This window comes from Muscardinus avellanarius (genome assembly GCF_963383645.1).
Source record: "Muscardinus avellanarius genome assembly, chromosome: 6".
NCBI lineage: Eukaryota > Metazoa > Chordata > Mammalia > Rodentia > Gliridae > Muscardinus > Muscardinus avellanarius.
Genome location: NC_137791.1, coordinates 106,686,550 through 106,709,535, shown reverse-complemented (window position 1 = coordinate 106,709,535; position 22,986 = coordinate 106,686,550). Strand labels below are relative to the sequence as shown.

General features: G+C 41.4%; 1 protein-coding gene across 1 annotated transcript in view; it reads left to right on the top strand.

The window, feature by feature from the left end:
• Positions 1–22,986, top strand: part of WDR19 (WD repeat domain 19) — a gene marked incomplete at both ends in the record, with an annotated part of 92,827 nt that overhangs the window by 24,008 nt on the left and 45,833 nt on the right. Inside the window, 10 exons of the mRNA XM_080697256.1 lie at positions 1,344–1,459; positions 4,522–4,599; positions 6,608–6,720; positions 6,987–7,160; positions 11,196–11,266; positions 12,219–12,391; positions 12,479–12,593; positions 14,068–14,174; positions 15,642–15,764; positions 21,423–21,572. Of these exons, the coding sequence (XP_080553382.1) occupies positions 1,344–1,459; positions 4,522–4,599; positions 6,608–6,720; positions 6,987–7,160; positions 11,196–11,266; positions 12,219–12,391; positions 12,479–12,593; positions 14,068–14,174; positions 15,642–15,764; positions 21,423–21,572 (1,220 nt within the window). The remainder of the gene's footprint in view (positions 1–1,343; positions 1,460–4,521; positions 4,600–6,607; positions 6,721–6,986; positions 7,161–11,195; positions 11,267–12,218; positions 12,392–12,478; positions 12,594–14,067; positions 14,175–15,641; positions 15,765–21,422; positions 21,573–22,986) is intronic.

Below are 22,986 nucleotides of genomic sequence, written 5' to 3'. Positions count from 1 at the left end.
TTCCCTGCACCAGCTCTTGCTCAGCCCTGCGTATTCACAGGTTCTGCATCCTCAAACTCAGCCAACCACAGATCAGATACGTTCAGGAAAAAATTCCTCTCTACTCAACACGTACAATTTTTTTCCTTTTTCGTATTCCCTAAACAATACAGTGCAACTATTTACATAATATTAGATATTTTATCTAGTGTGTTTTAAAGTCTATGGGAGCTCAGCATGTGCTCTGTGCATGCAGGTCAATACCATATAAAGTACATTGTGATGTGAGATTATATGTGCCAATAAAAGTATAAAATAAGCCGGGCATGGTGGCGCACGCTTGTAATCCCAGCATTCGGGAGGCCCAGATGGGAGGATCGTGGTTCGCGGCCAGCCTCAGCTACTTAGTTCGCGGCCCTCTGCAACTCAGTGAGGCCCTGTTTCAAAATAAAAAATAAAAAGTAGGGCTGGGGGGTGTAGTTTGAGGTAGAATGCCCCTGGGTTCCATCCCCAGTACTGCAAAAATAAATAAATAAATTAAATAAATAAATAAATAAAAATAGAGTAAAGTATATGGGAAGTCCATGCCTGTAATCCCAGTACTCAGAAGGCTGAGACAGAGGATCACAGGTTCAATGCCAGCCTCAGCAACATAGTGAGGCTTTCAGCAACCTAGAGAAAGAGCCTATTTCAAAGCAAAAATAGCTGGGCATGGTGGCGCATACTTGTAATCCCAGTACTTGGGAAACAGACAGGAGGATTGTGCAGGTTCAAAGCCAGCCTCAGCTACTTAGTGAGGCTCTCAGCAACTTAGACCGTTTTCAAATAAAATATGTAAAAAAAAAAAAAAGGTCTGGGAGTGTAGCCTGGAGGTAGAAAGCCCCTGCTATGGCTGTTTCTTTTTTTCTTTTTTTTTTTTTTTTTTGTCGGTACAATATAATTATAGATCCTAGTGAGATTTAAAGTGATATAAACATTCATACACACACCACTTGGATTTATTTCTCATAAATCTAAGGAAATTTGGTTAGTAGTGACCAAATTTCTTTTAGGACATTATTATTATAGGCTTGGCTATTAGTGAGCAAATAGAACTTGTCCACTCTTCTCTGTGTTAAGACCTGTGCTTATATCCAGATAAAAGGTTGGAAAGATTACCCTTAAATGCCATTATCCTGATTTACAACTTGGTAAGAAATTGTTTTAAATAAAATTGCATAGACACTATTGTATTGATGAGATTCTAAATTCCTTGTTTTTCTAATCTCATGGTATACTACCTAAACTTTCAGATTGGCACCAGCAGTTTTTATTTATTCATGTGAGAAGTCAATTTGTCTGAACAAAAACCATCTCTTTTTCAGGAAAACACACCAAGAGAATCACCTGTGGGTGCTGGAATGGAGAAAATCTGCTTGCTTTAGGTGCTGAAGATAAAATGATCACAGTTAGTAACCAGGAAGGCGACACAATCAGGCAGGTAATAAGAGATTCTCTATGGTCTAATAGATCCACACTTTTTCTCAAAATAAAGTTTGCCAATCAAATTGTCTTTATGTGAGATATTTGTATAATAATTTCATACTATTTTTTTTTTTTGCAGTACTGGGGATTGAACCCAGGGGCATTCTACCTCTGAGCTATACCCCAACCCTAGTTTTTATTCTTTATTTTTGAAACAGAGCCCTTTGCAATAATTTCATACTTTAAATGTCGAAAACCAACTGGGCGTGGTGGTGCACGCTCGTAATCCCTGCACTTGGGAGGCTGAGACAGGAGGATCGCGCAGGTTCGAAGCCAGCTGTGCTGGCTTAGGAGACCCTGTTTCCAAATAAAAAGGCATAAAATAGGTCTGGGAGTGTAGCCCAGAGGTAGAAGGGCTTCCAGGAACCCCAGTACCACCCCCCAAAAAATTTTTTTGTGGTCTAGCTTACAAGGAGATAGAGGAGATCAATGAATGTGAGACTATGAATCAGAGGTGATCTGAATCAGTCTGGTAGGGGCTAAAATGCTGTAACAGAGAGAGCCCAAGTTAGAGAGACTGTAAGAATATGACAGTTTGAGTGGTCCCCCCCCCCTTTACTCAGGTAACAATGGCGAGGAGGGAAGATCACCTAGGTCTCCTACTCCACCAGGCTGTAGAGTCCCACCTTCTCTCCACACTCCTGGTCTGCCACTTTCTAGGCTCTTGGGTCCTCTGCATGGTTGAAACTAGTGCACCAGGATCTCATCTGCATCTCAATCCCAGGGAAGAGAGGAAAAGAAGTGGAGTGCAAGAAATTTGCTAAGGACTTGATGTGGAAGATATATTTTTATTTCCATTCATGTCATATGATGAGTTAGCCGGGCATGGTGGTGCACACTTGTAATCCCAGCACTCGGGAGGCTGAGACAGGAGAACCACACAGGTTTGAAGCCAGCCTCAGCTACTTAGTGAGGCTCTCAGCAACTTAGATCCTGTTTCCAAATAAAATATAAAATAGGTCTGAGAGTGTAACTCAGAGGTAGAAAGCCCCTAGGTTTCACCCCCAGTAACACACACACACACACACACACACACACACACAAACACAACATATGACAAGAGCTGAGTCATATGGCCACACCTCACTGTTTCCAGGGAAGCTGCAAATTTAGTCTACCTGGTGGCCCCTGGTGCCCTGCTAAACCTGTTTTGGTGAATAATGTAAAACATTTAGCAGTGTCTGTTGTGCACTCCAAGCAGAATAGCATGAAAAAGGGGGAAACATTACAGCTGGTCCAAGCATAGCTGAAGGTGTGGGCTTTGACTGAGAAGGTAAGGCAGAAGAAAAAAGTTGATTATGTATCTGGAAAGCTTTGAAATTAGGCAAAAGTAAGTCCCTCTATCATGTTGAGCAGAACCATAGTGTGATTAAAGTATGTTTTTTTGTGGGGGGTGTGGGGGTGGAACTGGGGACTGAACCCAGGGGCATTCAACCCCCAGCTCTATTTTTTTATTCTTTTATTTTGAAACAGGGTCTCACTAAGTTGTGGAGGGGCTCACTAAATAGCTGAGCCTGACTGTAAACCTGTGATCCTCCTGTCTCCGCCTCCCAAGTACTGGGATCACAAATAAATGTGAGCTACCATGCCTGGCTTTAGTTTTCAAATTATAATGACTGTACTTTTTACTTTTAGAAAATATTTTGTAGTTCATTTAAAAATCTGCCCGAAACAAAAGAATAGGCAACTCACAAAAATATATATACAGTGGCTATCATACCTATGAATAAGTAATCAAACACATAACGAAATATAATGTAAAGCCACACTAGAACATCATTTCTCACCTGTCAGACTGGAAAAATTATACATAATATGACATTCCTTTCTTTTTTTTTTTTGGTATTGGGGATAGAACCCAGGGGCATTCTACCTCCAAGCTACTCCCCACCCCATTATTATTATTATTATTATTATTATTATTATTATTAATTTTTGAACACTTATAAGAACAGTATGAGCCTTGGATTCTTCTATTTTATATATAACTTCTCACCTTAGGAACTTTTAGACCACTCAGTGCTTAAATTTGAACCTCATAATATAATGAAAATGTGACTGGTATTTAATTATAAATTCTTTTAAGCCAGGTGTGGTGGCGCACACTTGCAATCCCAGCATTTGGGAGGCTAAGATAGGAGGATCACGGTTTGAGGACAGCCTCAGCTACTTAGTGAGGCCCATTGCAACTCAGTGAGACTCTGTTTCAAAATAAAGAATAAAAAATAGGGACTAGGGGTATATCTCAGAGGTTTAATGCCCCTGGGTTCCATCCCCAGTACCGCAAAAAACTTTTTTTAATTATTATTAAAAAAGAAAGTTCTTGAAATGAACTTTCTTCGTTTTTCTGACCCAGAGCTCAGGCCAAAACAAATGGGCTTCCCTGGTGTCTCCCTTCACCAGCTGCCCTGGAGAGCCAGAGCATCCATTTCTGCTCACACAATGCTGGTTCTAATTTGATCTTTGCTGATGGGCTATGTAAATTTCCCTTTCCTTCAAGCTTTGTTATCCATTTAACTTCATCCAGAATTTCTAGATATCTGTGATAGTAGTAGGACTTTCTGACTATTAGTCTAATGTTAATCAGAAATTAAAACAAGTTACCAGCTAAGCGTGGTGGGTGGTGGTGCACGCTCGTAATCCTGGCATTTGGGAGGCTGAGACTGGAGGATGGCAGTTTGTAGCCAGCCTCAACTACTACTTAGGCCCTTTGCAACTCAATGACACACTGTTTCAAAATAAAGAATAAAAAATAGGGCTGGGGTGTAGCTCGGAGTTAAAATGTCCCTGGGTTCAATCTCTAGTACTGCAAAAAAAAAAAAAAAGTTACCTGTTTTATTAATATTCAGAATGAACTTTTGTGTGTGGTTTTCTTTTGTTTGTAAGGAGTTACTGGGAATTGAACCGGGGCCATGTACATGCTAACCAAGCACTCCACCATTAAGCTACTTCCCCACACCTCCAGGATGGATTTGAATACTGGATTTGTTCATGGTGATGATGCTTTTCCCCCTGTAGACACAAGTGAGATCAGAGCCAAACCACCTGCTGTTTTCCATGCTGAAGACGGACGACCGGACCACTGCCGAGCACACAGTAAGGATCATAAATCACATCCATGCCCAAGTCATTTTGGTCATTTTTCAGAATGTACTGTTTCCTTTGCTCGAAGGGCTCAGATTTTGATAAGTAAGTTAACATATATTGCTTATTAAACCAAGGTAGGGCTCAGTCTCTCAGGCCTGAAAAAATTGTTTTTGCTGCTGTTGATTCCCTGGTATTGCAGAGACTGAGGAGATCTTTCTGTACAGTTTGCATTGCTTGATTTTTTTTTTTTTAATTAGGGATTGAACCCAGGGCCATTCTACCTCTGACCTACACCCCCAGCCCATTTTGTGTTCTTTTTTTTTTTTTTTCTGCAGTACTGAGTACTGACTATTGAACCTGGGGGCATTCTACCTCCGAGATACACCCCCCAGCTCTATTTTTCATTATTTATTTTGAAAATAAGTTGTAGAGGGACTCACTAAGTAGCTGAGGCTGGTGAGATCCCCTTGTCTCAGCCTCCCAAGTACTGGGATTACAAGCATGTGCCACCATGTATTTTATTCTTTATTTAGAAACAGCATCTCACTAGGTTGCTAAAAGTATTATTAAGTTGCTCAGGCTGGCCTCAAACCTATGATCCTCTTGTTTCAGCCTCATAACAAAAACAGTAGAGGTATCTTTAAGGATAAAAGTATTGATTTCTAGATGATTTTTAAAATTCTGAATCTTACCATATTCGGTGAACAGATCTCAGAAAGTTGTAGTTTTTATTTCCTTAATACTTAAATATATTTTCATTTCTTAATTTTTTGGTGGTTTGTATTTTTTAATAAAGTTTGTAATCCAAAGGACACACAAAACAGAACTGCGCTGAGAAAAACAGTTTTATAAGTTAATAAGTGCTAGGAAGTCGAGGAGGTCCGGGTCACAGGGAGAGGGGATTGGCCAGGCTTTCTGCAGGTGCTGCGGGACACTTCCGCACCGGGAGCAGCCCGTGCTACAACGAAGTGCACGTGTACAAATGAGTGGTGTACAAAGTCTGAGGATGAATGTAAGATTTTTCTCTGAAAACACATTTTTTGGCACAGATTTTTAAAAAATGTATGTCGGGGAAATTTGATTTTTTAATGTCAGTATTACATATATTTATATATATTATTTATATATACACACGTTTGAGTTCTGCATATCCCATCAAGAAAGAAAATCCTTGTGTTCGTTCATGTCCGATTGTAAACCGCACATCCCAGGGAGTCAAAGTGGCGGCAGCAGGAGAACAGTGACACCAGTGAGCAGGGGGGCGGGGCAGAAACCCGCGAAATGTTCCTTGACCCCGGGGCTGCAGCTGAAGCTCCGAGTCCTGTGTGTCCTTTCTACATTTTAGCATTCCAAAATCCAGAAGATTTTTTTAATCAACATGAATATATTTAAGGAAGTAATTTTTATTTCCTACAAAGCAACCTCTAGGTTGATATGACTATTGACAGCATCTTAGGATCAAGGGACTATATCAACACGTCAGTGTTCATGAGACCAAACAGAGATGATGCTCTTTTTTCCCCCTCAACACAATTACAGCCTCCACTGAGAATCACCGCTCAGCGTTCACTGTAGGTAGCAGAGGGACGCTGACCTGCGGGTCATGGAGAGCGATGCTGTAAAAAGCCCGCCAGGTTATCCGTAGGGCCCTGTGGGTCTGTCACTCCAGCTGGTTGGGAAGCACAGGGGCCTCTTAGCGTGAAAGACGCTTTGTACCCTGAATATGAAACGTCTGCAGCAAAATGACATCAGATTTACATTTCTATATTGCTCAGTAGCCTAATGAGAGGTACCGAGCGTTTACAAGGCCACCCCATAGACATTTTTGGTATATTTCAAAGGGTACATTGAAAATGAGTCAAGCCAAGGACCCTCACCAGAATATATAGCAGCAAATGTATTTTTTGTTAGTCCTGTTATTAGCCTAATGATAGCATTTAGCCCATCTAAATTTGGCCTGTTTTCGTAAATTAGGCTCAGCTGTTTGAACTTGCTTATTGGTCATCTCTCCTGGCAGATGAGTGCAGTGGTCGGCAAGAAAACGTTGTTTCTTTTTCATCTCAATGATCTGGACAGGCCCGTGGACCTGGAATTTCAGCCGCAGTACGGCAACATCGTCTGCTGTCGTTGGTGTGTACAAAGAGCTCATCACATGCTCTATTAATCACATTTAAGTTTTATCTGTAATATTTAATTCTACATATGGTGTTTTCTGAATTGTAGTTTGTGATTTAGTATGGGAAACAACCTAGCATATTATCTGATACACAGTAGTAGTCCTTGATAAGTTATATCCTATAATTTCTTAATTTAAGATATTTGCTGGTTTACCATATTGCCAGTGACAGTTTCCTTTTTTGTTTCTTTGTTTTTGTTTTTACCATTTGTTGTTATAGGTATGGTGATGGTTACCTCATGGTTGGTTTTTCACGTGGATATTTTGTGTCCATTTCTACTCATCTTCAAGAAATGGGGCGAGAGATATTTCAGTGTCGGGACCATAAAGATAACCTCACCAGTATTGCCCTATCACCAGCTCTTAACAAAGCTGCTACATGTGGAGATAACTGGTAAGCAGTACTCACATTGTGCAAGGAAAGTTTATCCAGTGAGTGCTCAAATGAATCGAGAAGGCTTGGAGCCAGGCGCAGCGGGGTACGCCTGAAATCCCAGTAAGTGTGAGGTTGAGATGGAAGGATTGCGGGTTCAAGGAGAGCCTCAGAAACTTCATGACACCTTGTTTCCAAATAAAAATAAAAAGAGATGGGGGTGAAGCTGGGAGGGGGGAGAATGCTTCTTGGTTTAATCTCCAGTCCTACACATAAACACACACACACACACACACACACACACACACACAAGGTGGCCTTGGTAGCTGATACAAATCTGACATTCATACTTTCGTATTCTCTTAGAACTTTTCAGTTGTAGTCATAATCTAAAACTCCTTTATTTTCCACTGCCTTTAACACTCAGGGCAAAAATGCAGAAGACAATGTGCAAGAAAATCAATCTTAAAAACAATCTAGGCAATCCCAGGGGTCATGGAGTCAGCACACTCCTCCCTGTCACTCCCCCTGAATGCAGCTATGCGGCTCGGACAGAACACAGGGGGCAGCTATTTAAGGACTCTGAAAAGAAAATCTTAGCTGGCAAATTGGAAAATAAGAGAATTCAAAGTACAATCAAACCAGGAACAAGCTTTCTGCATCTTCTCCAGGTCTCTCAGCCAGGACTCAAGGCAGCCAGAATCCTGGAGGGAGACACAGAGCCCAGACAGCTCCCAAAGATGCCTTCTAGTGTTTGGCTCTAGCTGCAGGAAAGAAAAACCACTAGTGCTCAGAGGCAGTTGGGATAATCCCCAGGCTCTTTCTTTGTTCTTCGTTCCCTCGTGCCCTGGCCACCAGCACCCCAGCGTGGCAGTGGCAGAGTCGGCAACAGCCTTGGCACTCGGGACCCACAGACACCTAACACTGGTGCAGGGTAACCTTCCTCACAGGTGGAGGAGCTGTGCGCCCAAGAAGGTGCAACAAAACCCTGTCACTTATTTTTTCTCTCTACCTATAAGAACTATGACATAGTGTAGGGTAACTAGAGCCCCAGAGTTCATGGAGGGCCAGTGAGGAGAGCCCTAAAGAACCAGAAAATACCAGGTGATCACAGAGAGGGAGGAACTCAGGAGATCTGGTAAAGATGTTTATGAACTCCTGGGTTCATCCTTCAGCCTGTATGTGTAGATCTTATTCTAAACATTTACCTAAGACCTTGGGCACTGAACGGAAGGACAGATCATAGCCCAGGCCTGGTACTGGTCACTGAGTTGGCCACATGTGAATACTACTGCAAAAGCTTGGAAAATAGAACTGACATTGGAACCCTAACTCACAGGAGTCTGCTAGAAACTCCTGGCCTAACTTTGACTGGGTTGATTAGCAAAATGAAAAGAAACAATATTAGACACAGAGTCATAATATATTCAAAATGTACAGGATATTACCCAGAATTACTTGGCACATGGAGAAAAGTTGAACTCACTTGGGAAAAGGTACTCAGAAAAAAACAGTGCCAAGATGATGCAGATAGCAGCTGTCACTGAAAGGCTCCAAGAGATAAGGGCTAATCATCTTGAAGCATATGAAAAATAGAAGTCTAAGAAAAGAAATGGAACCTCTAAGGAAGAATCAAGTGGACATGTTAGAACTGGAAAAGGCAGTAAGTACAGTGGACTGAATAAAAATCAGAATGAAATCAGAATAGAGTCCTGGACTTGAAGATAAATCAATGGACAACGTTCAGTCTGAACATAGAGAAAAAAGATGATTGAAAAAAATTAACAGAATCTCAGGGATCTGTGAGACAATATCAAAAGGCCTGACATTTGTGGAATCAAAATCCAAAAAATAATGGCTGGGAACTTCTTTATGGCAAAAGTTGTAAATATGAGTATTAACAGAAGTTCACCAAATTCACAAAAGAATAAATTCAAAGAAATGTAGATAAAGACACATCAGAAACTGCTGAAAAGTAAGGAGAAAGAGAAACATGTGCACACATAAATACACACACGTACACACACATGCACACAGGGACACACACACAGTAAGTTAAAATGGAATACTAAAAAATATTCAAATATAAATAAAGAAAAGAAAGGGAAAACAGGAACAAAAGACAGAGGGAACAAACAGAAAGCAAACAAGACCTAAGTTCAAACATATTAGCACCACATTAAATGTAAGTGACACAGTTCTTGGACTGTTAGAATGGACCTTAAATGACCCTATTAGATGCTGTCTGTGAAAAATTCACCTCAAATATAATGAGAGAACTATGTAAAAGTAGAAGGATGGGAAGAGTTAGAGCACTGACATGCTAATGAGAAGAAACCCCAGCAAAAGAAGATGAGGTTAGAGTGGGGAGGAAGGAGGTACGTGTTTATAAAGGACAACATGAAAACATGAAGGATCGCTGTGGTCATGGGACTGTGTTCTGGTGGTGGTCGTGGATGTCATGAACTTTCACACGTGAGAAAATAGAACTGAACACACACACACACACACACACACACACACACACACACACACACTGAATATTGGCAAAACATGGAACATCTGAGTAAGATTTGTGAATTGTATCAATGTCGGCAGCCTGATTGGGATATTATAATTTTTAAAAAATACTACCTTGGTTGAAAAAGTATACAGAATCTCTTGGTATTTTTTCTTGGGGGGATACTGGAGATCGAGCCCAAGGGCATTCCTACCTCTGACCTACGCCCCCAGGCCTTTTATTACTTTTTGTTTTGAAACAAGCTCTTACTATGTTGAGACTAATCCTCTTGTCTCAGTCTCCCAAGCACTGGGAAAACAGGCATATGCCACCATGCCTGGCACAGTATTACTTCTTACAATTGCATGTGGATCTATAATTATCTCAAAATAAAAAAGTAAGTAAAAAGAACAAAGGAAAAAATGCAAGGGAGAAATACCGAGAGGAAAGAGAAAGAGGGAGAAAAGAGACAAGGAAGGAAGACTGTTGGACTCATTAGGCCCAGGGTTGGGCTGCACAGCTTTCATTTGTGTTAACCTACATATTATTCCTAATAACCTTATTAAGTTACATTATCATTATGCCTCCATTTTTCAGAGCTTTCATCGTAGTCTTTCTGATTCCAATCTAATGCTTTTTCTATTATACTTCGCCACTTTTTATATGAACAAGATCTAGTCAGGAAAATGTTTTTCTACTCAAAACTCAGTGGAACATTATATATATATATAATTTTTTTTTGGTGATGCTGAGGATTGAATTCAGAGGCATTCTACCTCTGAGTTATACCCCCAGATCGGTTTTATTTTTTATTTGGAAGCAGGGTCCCTCTAAGTTGCTGCAGCTGACCTCAAATTTGCAATCCTTCTGTCTCAACCTCCCAAGTACTGAGATTATAGGTGTGTGCTGCCATGTCTGGCTCATTAGGACAATTTTTTATTCTTTCTTTAATTTTTTTTTTTTTTGAAACAGGATTTCACTGAGTTGCAAAGGGCCTAAGTAAGAGCTGAGGCTGGCCGGGCGTGGTGGCGCACGCTTGTAATCCCCGCACTTGGGAGGCGGAGACAGGAGGATCGCGCAGGTTCGAAGCCAGCCACGCTGGCATAAGAGACCCTGTTTCAAAAATATAAAATAGGTCTGGGAGTGTAGCCCGGAGGTAGAAGGGCTTCCAGGAACCCCAGTACCACCAAAAAAAAAAAAAAAGAGCTGAGGCTGTCTTTGAACCGCGATCCTCCTGTCTAAGCCTCCCAAATGCTGGGATTACAAGCATGCACCACCACGCCCGGCTCATTAGGACAATTTTAACCTCCTTCTTTCTAAATCTATTGAATAGAGGATTCAGCTGGGCATACTTGTCTACGCAAATATCAGGGGGAAAAACCTTTAAAGATAAAATATAATTAAATACAGGAATTCTAATTTTTTTTATCTTCACCCACTATATTATCCTGTACATTCTTTTTAGGAGACCACTGACCTAGTCCATGGTTTCTGATAGTTTGTGAACTAAAACAATTTTGTGTTGGACTCATATTTTTTTAAATGTACTTTTTCAGCATTAAAATCCACGAATTGGCAGAACTGAATGACATGTATGCTATAATCAACCTGGATGATGAAAATAAAGGTATTGAGTTTTCTGAATCAGATTCATATCTTGTCATTTTGATTATGAAGAATAATGCTGGATTTTTTATTGTGTGATATGCACTCATTGTGGGAGACATAAAATTAGCACCTTCAATAGGGTTCCCTGAGCTACTCTCCGTATTTTAGTAATTATGCTGTCATACTGCATGACTCAAATATGATCAAAGGATTTTATTTATTTATTTATTTATTTATTTATTTATTTTGTGGTACTGGGGGTGGAACCCAGGGGTTTTTTCTACCTTTGTGTTATACTCCCAGACCTATTTTATACTTTATTTGGAAACAGGGTCTCACTAAGTTTCTGAGAGCCTCACTCAGTAGCTGAGGCTGGCTTCTAACCTGTGCGATCCTCCTGCCTCAGCCTCCCAAGTGCTGGGATTACAAGCATGTGCCACCACGCCTGGCTTTGATCAAAGGATTTTAGTACACTTCCACCCAGAGATTTATAGTGAATCAGATCTCGATCCCAATTGGAAAATAGAAATATACTTTCTCTGTGAGCCATAATAAAGGAATCAGTGCTCATATTCTTATACCTCTCTGTGGTAAATTTTCTAGTCCAAAGAAAGACTAAGTAATAAAATATTGTAAGATTTCTAAGCCTCTGGTAACGTGAACGGGCATTTGCTTGCTTGGCTGCTACAGTACCTTGTCTTTTTTTTTAATTCTTTATTGAACATAAATGGTATACATTTAAACTATATTTGGTGCCCTCTCCCCCCTCCCGCCCCTGTTTTCCCTTCCCCCCTCCCAACAATGATTGTCCCGGGTAACTATGCCATATTCATAATTTTACACATATTCGGATGTGGACCCTCGTTAATCAAGTTCAGCCTTCCTCCTCCTCTATCTTTCCATTCTAGCTCTGTAGGCCCCAGCACAGTACCTTGTCTTTGAATGACGGTGTGTTTTGTGGACCATTGCAGGGTTGGGAGCCTTGTCCTGGACAGATGACGGCCAGTTGTTGGCGCTGTCTACGCAGAGGGGCTCCCTCCACGTGTTCCTGACCAAGCTTCCCATCCTGGGCGATGCCTGCAGCACAAGGATTGCGTACCTCACCTCCCTCCTAGAGGTCACCGTAGCCAACCTCGTTGAAGGAGTAGGAAGATGGTGTTGCTTTCATTCTCTTAAGAAATCAAAGCCATCTTAACAGTTCGTTCACTATGGCTACGTTTCTGTATTCTAGGAGACGCCGATCACAGTTTCCGTTGACGTGGAACCCAACTTTGTCGCCGTGGGTCTTTATCACCTGGCTGTGGGGATGAATAACCGAGCCTGGTTTTATGTCCTCGGAGAGAATGGCAAGTCTAAGGCCGTTTGTTGTACTGTTTAGCACCATATACTCTTTGCAGTATTTGGGAAGATATTGGAAGCTTTTCATAAGACTGATTCTTGTTCATTCGTCTCTTCACTTCCATGGTGTTGTGACTCCTCTACAGTTTCTGCATAATTTTTTGAAAGGTTTTCTTCTTTGCCTTGGTATTGAGACAACAGAGTAGAGTACTAGTGTTAAAATTCGAGAGGCTTTGGGTCGAGTCTTCCCTCCGGCCTCTCTGAGCTCAGCAACTGGAGCCTACGTATCCCACCCCTGTGAGCCTGGCTTCACTCACCTAGAAAACAAGACTTCTACTTCTATTTTTTTTTTTTTTTTTTTGGTGGTACTGGGGTTCCTGGAAGCCCTTCTAACTCCGGGCTACACTCCCAGACCTATTTTATATTTTTAAATTTGGAAACAGGGTCTCTTAAGCCAGCGCGGCTGGCTCCAAACCAGCGCGATCCTCCTGTCTCCGCCTCCCAAGCGCGGGGATTACAAGCGTGCGCCACCACGCCCGGCATAGACTTCTACTTCTAAGGGCTCATGAAGCAGATTAAGTGAAATAAAGTGTATGATCTCACTTCGCACAAAGACAGCATCGGGGATGCCTAAGCCTGGCAGGTGCTCCACACGCGTTAGCTGCCTTTCCTCTTTACTTCTTTAAATAGTGGCAACCAGCACGTGAGGGAAGCCTTGCTATTTCTTCCCCTCCTCTTCCCTCGTGCCCTTTCCTCTACTCTAGAAGTCACGTAAACCCAAGAAATATTCTGCTAAATAGAGTTCCCCATTAGGTTGCTTGTCATTTAAGGTTTACTTTGCCTATGATCCTGTCTTCTATTGTTTCATATGAACCATTATGGAATTCCTGAAAGCAAATTTATTTGACAACTAAGGTTTTCTTTAGGATTGCTAAAATAAGATTTTTTTTTTTTTTTTTTTTTTTTGCGGGTCTGGGGGTGGAACCCAGAGACATTTGACCTCCGAGCCACATCCCCTGCCCTATTTTTATTCTTTTATTTTTGAAACAGGATCTCATTGAGTTGCAGAGGGCCTCACTAAGTAGCTGAGGCTGTCCGCGAACCGCGATCCTCCGGTTTCAGCCTCCTGAATGCTAAAATAAGATTTTTAAGTTCGAAAGATTCTCGCAAAGGTACATACTTAAAAATCATTTACAAAGCTGGGCGTGGTGGCACACACTTGTAATCCCAGCATTCGGGAGGCTGAGACCAGAGGATCGCGGTGAGAAACTCTGCAACTCAGTGAGACCCTGTTTCAAAATATAAATTAAAAAAATAGGGCAGGGGTGTCGCTTGGAGGTAGAATGCCCCTGGGTTCCATCCTCAGTACACCTACACACACACCAAAAAAAAAAAAAAAAAAAAAAAAAATCACTTACAAATGTTTATATGAGCTGTTTTGGGCCATATTGTAATGTGTTTAATTTTTCAAAATTGCTGCAGCTGTAAAAAAATTAAAAGACGTGGAATATCTGGGGACAGTGGCCAGTATTTGCCTTCACTCCAACTACGCTGCTGCACTTTTTGAAGGCAAAGTCCAGTTACATCTGGTAAGTAGAAGCCTCGTGTCCTGGAAACTGGCCTTGCTAAGTAATGGCGGTGAATGTTCTCATGACTCAAGATCAAGCAGCTTGGTCGGGAAGCGTGTGCAGACAGACCGCTAGAAAGCCAGGGCGGCAGAGGCTGAGCGAAGCCCCCTCCTGTGGGACACGCTCAGTCAACCGCTTAGCTCCGTCCTCCAGAAACCTGATAGAGTCGTCAGCGCGCCTCACCACACTGCTTATAACAGAAACGAGCCCTTGGTAAACTGTTCCTAGAAGGAACTCCACACAGGCCTCAGAACCCTGAGGGGCTGCTGGGCCTCTGCGCTCTCTGGAACACATTGGTTCATGTTTGAGCACGTCACACACGGGGATCCTTGAAACTCTTCCCTCAGACTTGTTCAAGAGACACTGATAGCCGGGCGTGGTGGGCACGCTTGTAATCCCCGCGCTTGGGAGGTGGAGACAGGAGGATCCTGTAGGTTCGAAGCCAGCCGCGCTGGCTTAAGAGACCCTGTTTCCAAATAAAAAAATATAAAAATGAATGTAGCCCAGAGATAGAAGGGTTTCCAGGAACCCCAGTACCACCAAAAAAAAAAAAAAAAAAAAGAGAGAGAGATACTGATACCAAATGTGGTGGCGTAAGCCTGTAATCCCAGTATGAGGGCAGCTGAGACAGGAGGGTCAAAGGTTCTCAGCCAGTGGCAGCAATTTAGCAGGGCCCTCCCCAACTTGGTGAGACCATATTTCAAAATAGAAAATAATGCCGGGCGTGGTGGCACACACTTGTAATCCCAGCATTCAAGAGGCCGAGACAGGAGAACTATGGTTCATGGACAGCCTCAGCTACTTAGTGAGACCCTTTGTAACTCAGTGAGACCCTGTTTCAAAATAAAGAATAAAGCCGGGTATGGTCGCACATGCTTGTAATCCCAGCATTTGGGAGGCTGAGACAGGATAGCGGTTCATGGACAGCCTCAGCTACTACTTAATCAGGCCCTTTGCAACTCAATGAGACCCTGTTTCAAAATAAAGAATAAAAAAATAGGGCTGGGGGGTGTGGCTTGGAGGTAGAATGCCCCTAGGTTCCATCCCTAATACAGTAAAAAAAAAAAAAAAAAAAAAGACTAGGGGTATAGTTCAGAGGTAGAACGTCCCTGGATTCAATCCCAGTATGAGAGAGACAGACAGAGACACGGACAGACAGACCGAGAGGATAGGGCTTCTAAACCAGGACATCTACTACATTTATTTCTTATCTCAGCTTCTGGGAAGCCAAAGAGATAACCATCTAGACAGCTGCAAAAATAGCTCTCACTAAGCAGCGCTGATGCTGCGGGCTGTGGTGGTCTCTCTCTCTGAGTCAGGCAGCCTTCAGTAGTCTTGAGAATCAAAATGTGTAATTGAAAGGCCACTTTTCCCCAGCAATATACCAGTTTTACTCAAACCTATGAACCATTGTCCTTTCCATTTTAGATAGAAAGTAAGATCCTGGACGCACAGGAAGAACGCGAGACTCGGCTCTTCCCAGCGGCGGATGATAAGTGCCGAGTTCTGTGTCACGCCTTGACTGGGGACTTCCTCATCTACGGCACAGATGTACGTATTAGCCTCTCTTCTCTAGAATGCAAGGAATTTCTCACTTTTACATTGTGATCTTGGGCATTTTCCTTGTCCTCCTAGACTTTCCCATATGTTTTTTCTGTGTTGAGTCCAATATGAGTACTGAAGTTGTCTGTGATTAATCATATAGTTTTATAGCACCTGGGCAGCATGCCTTGCTAAGTGTCAGGGTTTGGGGGTTTTGAGCAAGTCTGATGGCAGAGTGAAAAGGGCAATCTCACCGGGCGTGGTGGCACACGCTTGTAATCCCCGCGCTTGGGAGGCCGAGACAGGAGGATCACATAGGTTCAAAGCCAGCCTCAGCTACTTAGTGAGGCTCTCAGCAACTTAGTGAGACCCTGTTTCCAAATAAAATATAAAATGGGTCTGGGAGTATAGTCCGGAGGTAGAAAGCCCCTGGGTTCCACCCCTAGTACCACCAAAAAAAAAAAAGGCAGTCTCTGGAGTCTGCAGATTGGGTCTCAAATCCCAGTCCAGTTTCTTGCTAGCTGCTTGCATATGTCTCTGAATATACATTAGCCATATGGACATAAACACAGTTATAATGTTATAATAATAGCACTTTTTATTTGTAAACAGTTTTCACAAATCCTTAAAGCATACTTGTTACTTTGTTCGATCTGTAAAAGAATTCAGTGGAGTTGATAGAAACTCTAGCACTATTTTCCTCATTAGGAAAATTTTTTTCACTGAAATTCAAGTTTGCAATTTACCACATTAAGTTATTGTTTAAAAAGAGCATGTTTTATTTATTTTTTGGGGGGGGGGTCTGGGGATGGAACCCAGGGCCATTCGACCTCGGAGCTACACCCCCTGCCCTATTTTTTATGCTTTATTTTGAAACCAGGTCTCACTGAGTTGCAGAGGGCCTCACTAAGAAGCTGAGACTATCCAGGAACTGCGATCCTCCAGTCTCAGCCTCCCGAATGCTGGGATTACAAGTGTGCGCCACCACGCCCAGCTAAAAGAGCATGTTTTAAAAGAAGGTTGTTTCCAAATGAGAGACTTTTAAAAATTTGTTTGGCTAGGCGTGGTGGTGCACACTTGAGGATTGCGCAGGTTCAAAGCCAGCCTCAGCTGGTTTAAGAGACCCTGTTTCCAAATAAAATATTTAAAAAATAGGTCTGGTAGTGTAGCCCAGAGGTAGAAGGCCCCTGGGTTCCATCCCCAGTACCATAAAAAAAAAAAAAATTGACCTAATCAGTCTTTGTGATAACAGCATTAGTCTTGTATATCAGGTAACATGGCAAAAAAAAGAAAAAAGAAAAGAAAGGAAAATACATTTGCATGAAATAAGTTTATAACTTAGTTGGGTCTTCGTAAAATATTTTTCTTATAAGTAGCACACAATTGGATCTCACAATTAGACAGCCTCTCTGCCTTTTAATTGGGGAGTTTAGCTTTTTAAATATAATGGGATGACAGGTATGGTAGTGCAAGCCTGTAATCCCAGATACAGGAGGCTAAAACAGGAAGATCACAAGTTCAGAGCAGCCAGGCAACTTAGTGATATCATGCTTCAGACTTAAAAAAAAAAAATAGGGCAGGGAGTTTAGGTCAGAGGTTGACTGCCGCTGAGTTCCATCCCCCTCACCCCCTCAACACACACACACACACACACACACACACACACACACACACACTCAGAGTACACATTTCTATGCAGATGTAAAGCGGGATTGCCCTTGTTTGGGTCTGAGCCTGTGGTCTCATCTGCTCTCTGTTCCTTTCCTTTGCTCTTTCTCTTTTGGACTGTGCATTCTTTTTGATTTGATCTCTTTTGTTGACTTATTAACCCGTCCTCACTGATGGCAACCTAGTGACGTTATTACCACTTCCTGTATAAGAGCCTGGGCGTGCACCCTGAGAACAGAAGATGGCGCAGGCCTGCCCCTTGCTCCCAACCCGAAGGCTGTTACTATTCATTCTACTTCTCCAGCTGTTAGAAACCCCTCGGCGCATCCTTAATAGTTTTGTTTAAACAATCAGTTATCTTTCAAAGAGAATTTTATTTATTTTTTAAAATTTTTTATTGGTGCATTATATTCATACATCCTATTGGGGTAAAAAAACTTGTGTGTACAGACATGTACACATCACCGATTTAACCCCTACCCAATTCCCACCCCATTCCTTCCCCAACCCTCCTTCCCATGCTTGGCTTAGTGGTTGACTTCGATATGTTTAAGTACATTGTGTGTTTTAGAGATTTTCCTTCTTCCCCCTTCCTTTCTCCTCCTTTAGTTTGTCTTGTTTGCTCCTCTATAGGATCTCCCTTTTCATCCAGAGTTATCTCCTATGACCCATTTCTCTTTAGCTTTCACATATTAGGGAAAGCATCTGATTTCTTATTTTTTGTGACTGACTAATCTCACTTAGCATAATGTCCTCCAGTTCCATCCATTTCCCTGAAAATGATGTAAGATGTTCTTTTGATGGCTGAGTAAAATTCCATTGTGTACATATCCCACAGTTCTGTAATCCATTCATCTGTTGATGGGCATCTTGGCTGGTTCCATAGTTTGGCTATGGCGAATTGTGCAGCTATGAACATAGATACACATGCATTAGTTTGGTGGTTTGGTTTCTTTTCTCAAAGAGAATTTTAAAGTAAGAAAAATAGCTCTGATATATATCCCTGTAATTGGCATTCTGGAGTTCCTTGTGTCTACTGCGTCATGTTCATACTAGATGGAAGTGGATACAACATTTCCATCTAGTAACTTCTCCTTCTGCCCGAAGGATTACTTTTATCATTATTCATTATTCATAGTACTGGTCTGCTGGCAATGAGTACTTTTAGCTTTTGTATCTGAAAAGGTCTTTATTTCAGCTTTATATTTGAAAGATTTTTTAAAGTGTAGAATTCTAGGCTGACCCTTTCTTTCTTCCAGTCCATTAGCTGTCTCCCCCCACCCCGCTTCTTGCTTGCATTATTTCCAACAAGAAATCTCTCCCCTTTGCCTGTCGTTTCTCTGTGGGCAATGCTTTGTCCTCTGCTTTTAAGGTTTTATATTTATTACTGGTTTGAGCAATTTGTAATGTGTCTTGATGTGATTTCCTTGTGCTTGGAATTGTTGAGCTTCTTGGATCCAAGAATTTATAGTTTTAATCAGAATTGGTTCACTTTTAGCTATTTTTTTAAATTTTATTTATTTATTGAGGTACTAGGGATGGAACCCCGGGGCATTCTACCTCTGAGCTACACTCTCAGCCCCATTTTTTTTACTCTTTATTTTGAAATAGGGTCTCACTAAGTTGCAGAGGGCCTCACTAAGTAGCTGAGGCTGGCCGCAAACTTGTGGATTACAAATGTGCATCACCATGCTGAACATTCGTATAACTTTGCCGTTTTCGTAGTTAATATAACTGAGATCATGAAGTATGCAGCCTTATGGTATTGGCTCTTTTTCACTCAGCCTCCTTCTCTGGAGACTCAACCAAGTTGTCCATATGCATCATTTGTTCCTTTTTATTGCTGAGTAGCTTCCACGGTGGGGATGTACCGTTTGTTTAACCACTCACCCACTGAAGAGCGTCTGGATGGACTTCTAAGTGGGGTTTCTTCTTCAAGTGATGAAGTGTTTTTAAACTGCTCCTGATTAAGTATTGAACAACTTTGTAAATATGCGTCAACCTTGAACTACAGTTTAAGAAGGTGAATTTTATTTCCATAAAAGTAAAAGTTCAGGTACCTTAAAGTAGGAAAGAAAAAAAAAAGAGCCAGGCATGGTGACACATGCCTGTAATCCCAGGACTCAGGAGGCTGAGATGGGAGGATCACAAGTTCCAGGACAGCCTCAGCAACTCAGCGATATAAAATGAAATAAATAAATGAATAAGTAAATAAATAAAATAGGGCCGGGGTTAGCTCAGAGGTTGAATGCCCCTGGGATCAATCCCCATTACCACAAGAATAAAGTAACATAAAACAAAATAGGAAAAGAATCAGTTGAGCAGATGTGTCTCTTTCTGGTTTCTCGTTCCGTACCATTGATCTGGAGCTGTTCCTCTGCCTACACCACAGTCTTGATTCCATAGCTATATTTAAAAAAAAAAAAAGCCTCAAAATCGGATAGACTAATTTTCCACTTTATATTTTATTTTCAAAATTGCTTTAGCTCCTCTAGCTCCTTTGCCATTCCATATAAATTTTAGAATAATCTTGTCTATAGCTACAAAAAAATCAGCTTGTACGGCGAGAGGGGATTAACACGTTTACCACGAGTCTTCCAGTCCACAAACACAGTATCCCTCGCCACGTGTTCAGCGCTTCGATTTCCTTCATTAGTGTTTTGTAGTTTTTAAGCATAAAAGACCTGTGTGTGTTTTGGTTCATGTTTGGAAGGATTATACGTGCACTGGTAGACTGTCTCTTACTTAAAATGTTTGGGGCCAGAATGAAGTGTTTTCAGTTTCTTTTTTTGGACTTTGGAATATTTGCAGTCATCACTGGCTGAGTGCCCCTAACCTGGAAGTCTAAAATTTGAAGTGCTCCAGAATCTGAAAGCTATTGAGTGTCATGTTGGTTCTCAAAAAGTTGCAGATTTGGGATCCTTTGGAATTTAGATTTTTAGATTAGCAATGCCCAACCTATCTTGTGTTTCCAATTTTCGTGTGTATAAGTTCGTTGTTTAGTATACGTAAATACAACTAATTGTATCAGGAGCTTGATTTGTTTGTTTTTATCTCTAAACTAATTTTATGGTTTACTAATTAAAGGCAAGAACAATTTGAAGTAGCAGATTTGAAAATTTCTTTTAAGCAACAAGGTTATGTCTACCAAGTAGGAGATCTATAAATCAATTATTTCATACCACTGAAAATGTGATTTAATAGACTATTGAATTATTTGTACATTCTCACTTATGTTCTTGGGTCTATACATGTACTACATATTAGTCTTAAACTCTTCTTTCATTAAAAAAACCAAGGCCGCCGGGCGTGGAGGCGCACGCTTGTAATCCCTGCGCTTAGGAGGCGGAGGCAGGAGGATCGCGCTGGTTCGGAGCCAGCCTCGCTGGCTTAAGGGACTCTGTTTCCACATAAAAATGTTAAAAAATAGGTCTGGGAGTGTAGCCCATGGGAGTGTATACCGGAGGTAGAAGGGCTTCCAGGAACCCCAGTACCACCAAAAAAAAAAAAAAAAAATCAAGGCCAGGCGTGGTGGTGCACGCTTGTAATCCCCACGCTTGGGAGGCTGAGACAGGAGGGTCCCACGGGTTCGAAGCCAGCCTCAGCTACTTAGTGAGGCTCTCGGCAACTTAGTGAGACCCTGTTTCCAAATAAAGTATAAAATAGGTCTGGGAGTATAGCTCGGAGGGAAAAAGCCTCTAGGTTCCACCCCCAGTACCACCAAAAAAAAAAACCAAAATCACTCTCCCCTAAAATTAGGAAATATATTTGTTTGTCTCTGAGCTACATTCCCAGACCTATTTTATTTTTATTTTGAAACGGGGTCTCACTAAGTTGCTGGGGCTGGCTGCAAACCTGCGATCCTCCTATCTCAGCCTCCCAAGTACTGGGATTACAAGCGTGCGCCACCACACCTAGCTAGAAGATATGTTTAATTTAAATATTGAAAGTCAGCATTTTCTTGACCACCTCTTATATTTCCATGATTGAATTTTTTAGACTGGTGTCATTCAATATTTCTATATTGAAGATTGGCAATTTGTTAATGATTATCGACATCCTGTTGGCATAAAGAAGATTTTTCCTGACCCAAATGGGACCAAATTAGTTTTCATTGATGAAAAAAGTGATGGATTTGTCTACTGTCCAGTAAGTCTAGAAAAAAAATTTAAATGCTTGTTTTCTAAAAATGCAATATAAGAAAAAAGTGTTATTTTTTCAGTATTAAAAAGATTTGTGTTAGAGATCGAAAAGACTATTGAAACGTATATGAAGGACATGTAGTGTCGCCCAACTGGCTTTTTTTAAAATTAGTGCATTATAATTATACAGTGGGGTTCATTGTGACATATTTGTGTGTGTGCATAATATAATTTGATCAGTTTTGTTTTCTAATACTTCTTACCCTTCCCTCCTCCTTTCCCCAAACTCCTTCCTCCGCTCTGTTGGTCTCCCTTCTGTTTTCACGAGATCCCTTTTCTGGTCCTTTTCTCTCTCTAACTTTCACATATGAGAAGAAGCACAACCTTTGACTTTCTGAATCTGCCTCGTTTCACTTACCATGGTTTTCTCCAGTGTTTTTAAAGTATACCTCATATAAAATGTCCTCTTGCAGCCGGGCGTGGTGCTGCACAGCCTGGGAGGCTGAGACAGGAGGATTGCAGGTCATAGCCAGCCTCAAGCTACTTAGTGAGGCCCTCTGAAACTTAGTGAGAACCTACTTCAACAAAAAATAAAATAAAGCCGGGCGTGGTGGCGCACGCTTGTAATCCCAGCATTCTGGAGGCTGAGACCGGAGGATCACGGTTTGCGGACAGCCTCAGCTACTTAGTGAGACCCTCCGCAAATCAGTGAGACCCAGTTTCAAAATAAAAATAGGGCAGGAGGTGTAGCTCGGAGGTCGAATGCTCCTGGGTTCCATCCCCAGACCTGCAAAAAAAATTAATAATAATAATAATAATAATAATAATAATAATAAATAAATAAATAAAATAGCACTGGGGTTGTAGCTCAGAGTTAGAATGCCCTTGGGTTCCATCCCCAACATCACACAAAATAAGTCCTGTTATACAATACCAAGGATTATAGTACTTTGTTATCATCTTTTTTAAAATATCATGCTTTTGAGCAATTTTTATGACTATGTCAAGAAAACTTTTTCCATCTGTGTGTAGTGGCACATGTCTGAAATCCCAGCTACGTGGGAGACTGAGGCAGGAAATTTGGAAGTCTGATGCCAGCCAAGGCAAGTTAGCAAGACCCTTTCTCAGAAAATAAAAAGGCTGGAGATGTAGCACAGTGGTAGAGTGCCCCTGGGTTTGGTCCCAACACCATTAAAGAAAGAGAGAGAAAAAAACTTTTCCCCATTAGTCTATAGTTTTTGATAGTATCAGTCCAAGAAAGACAGAGATTTATTGTTGTTCTTTTTTTTTTTGTACAGAGGATCAAACCCAGGGTCATCCTTCCTCCTAGTATACCCCCAGCCCTTTTTTTTTTTTTTTTTTTTTTTGAAACAGGGTCTTGCTAAGTTGTAGAGGACCTCACTAAGTTGCTGAGGCTGGCT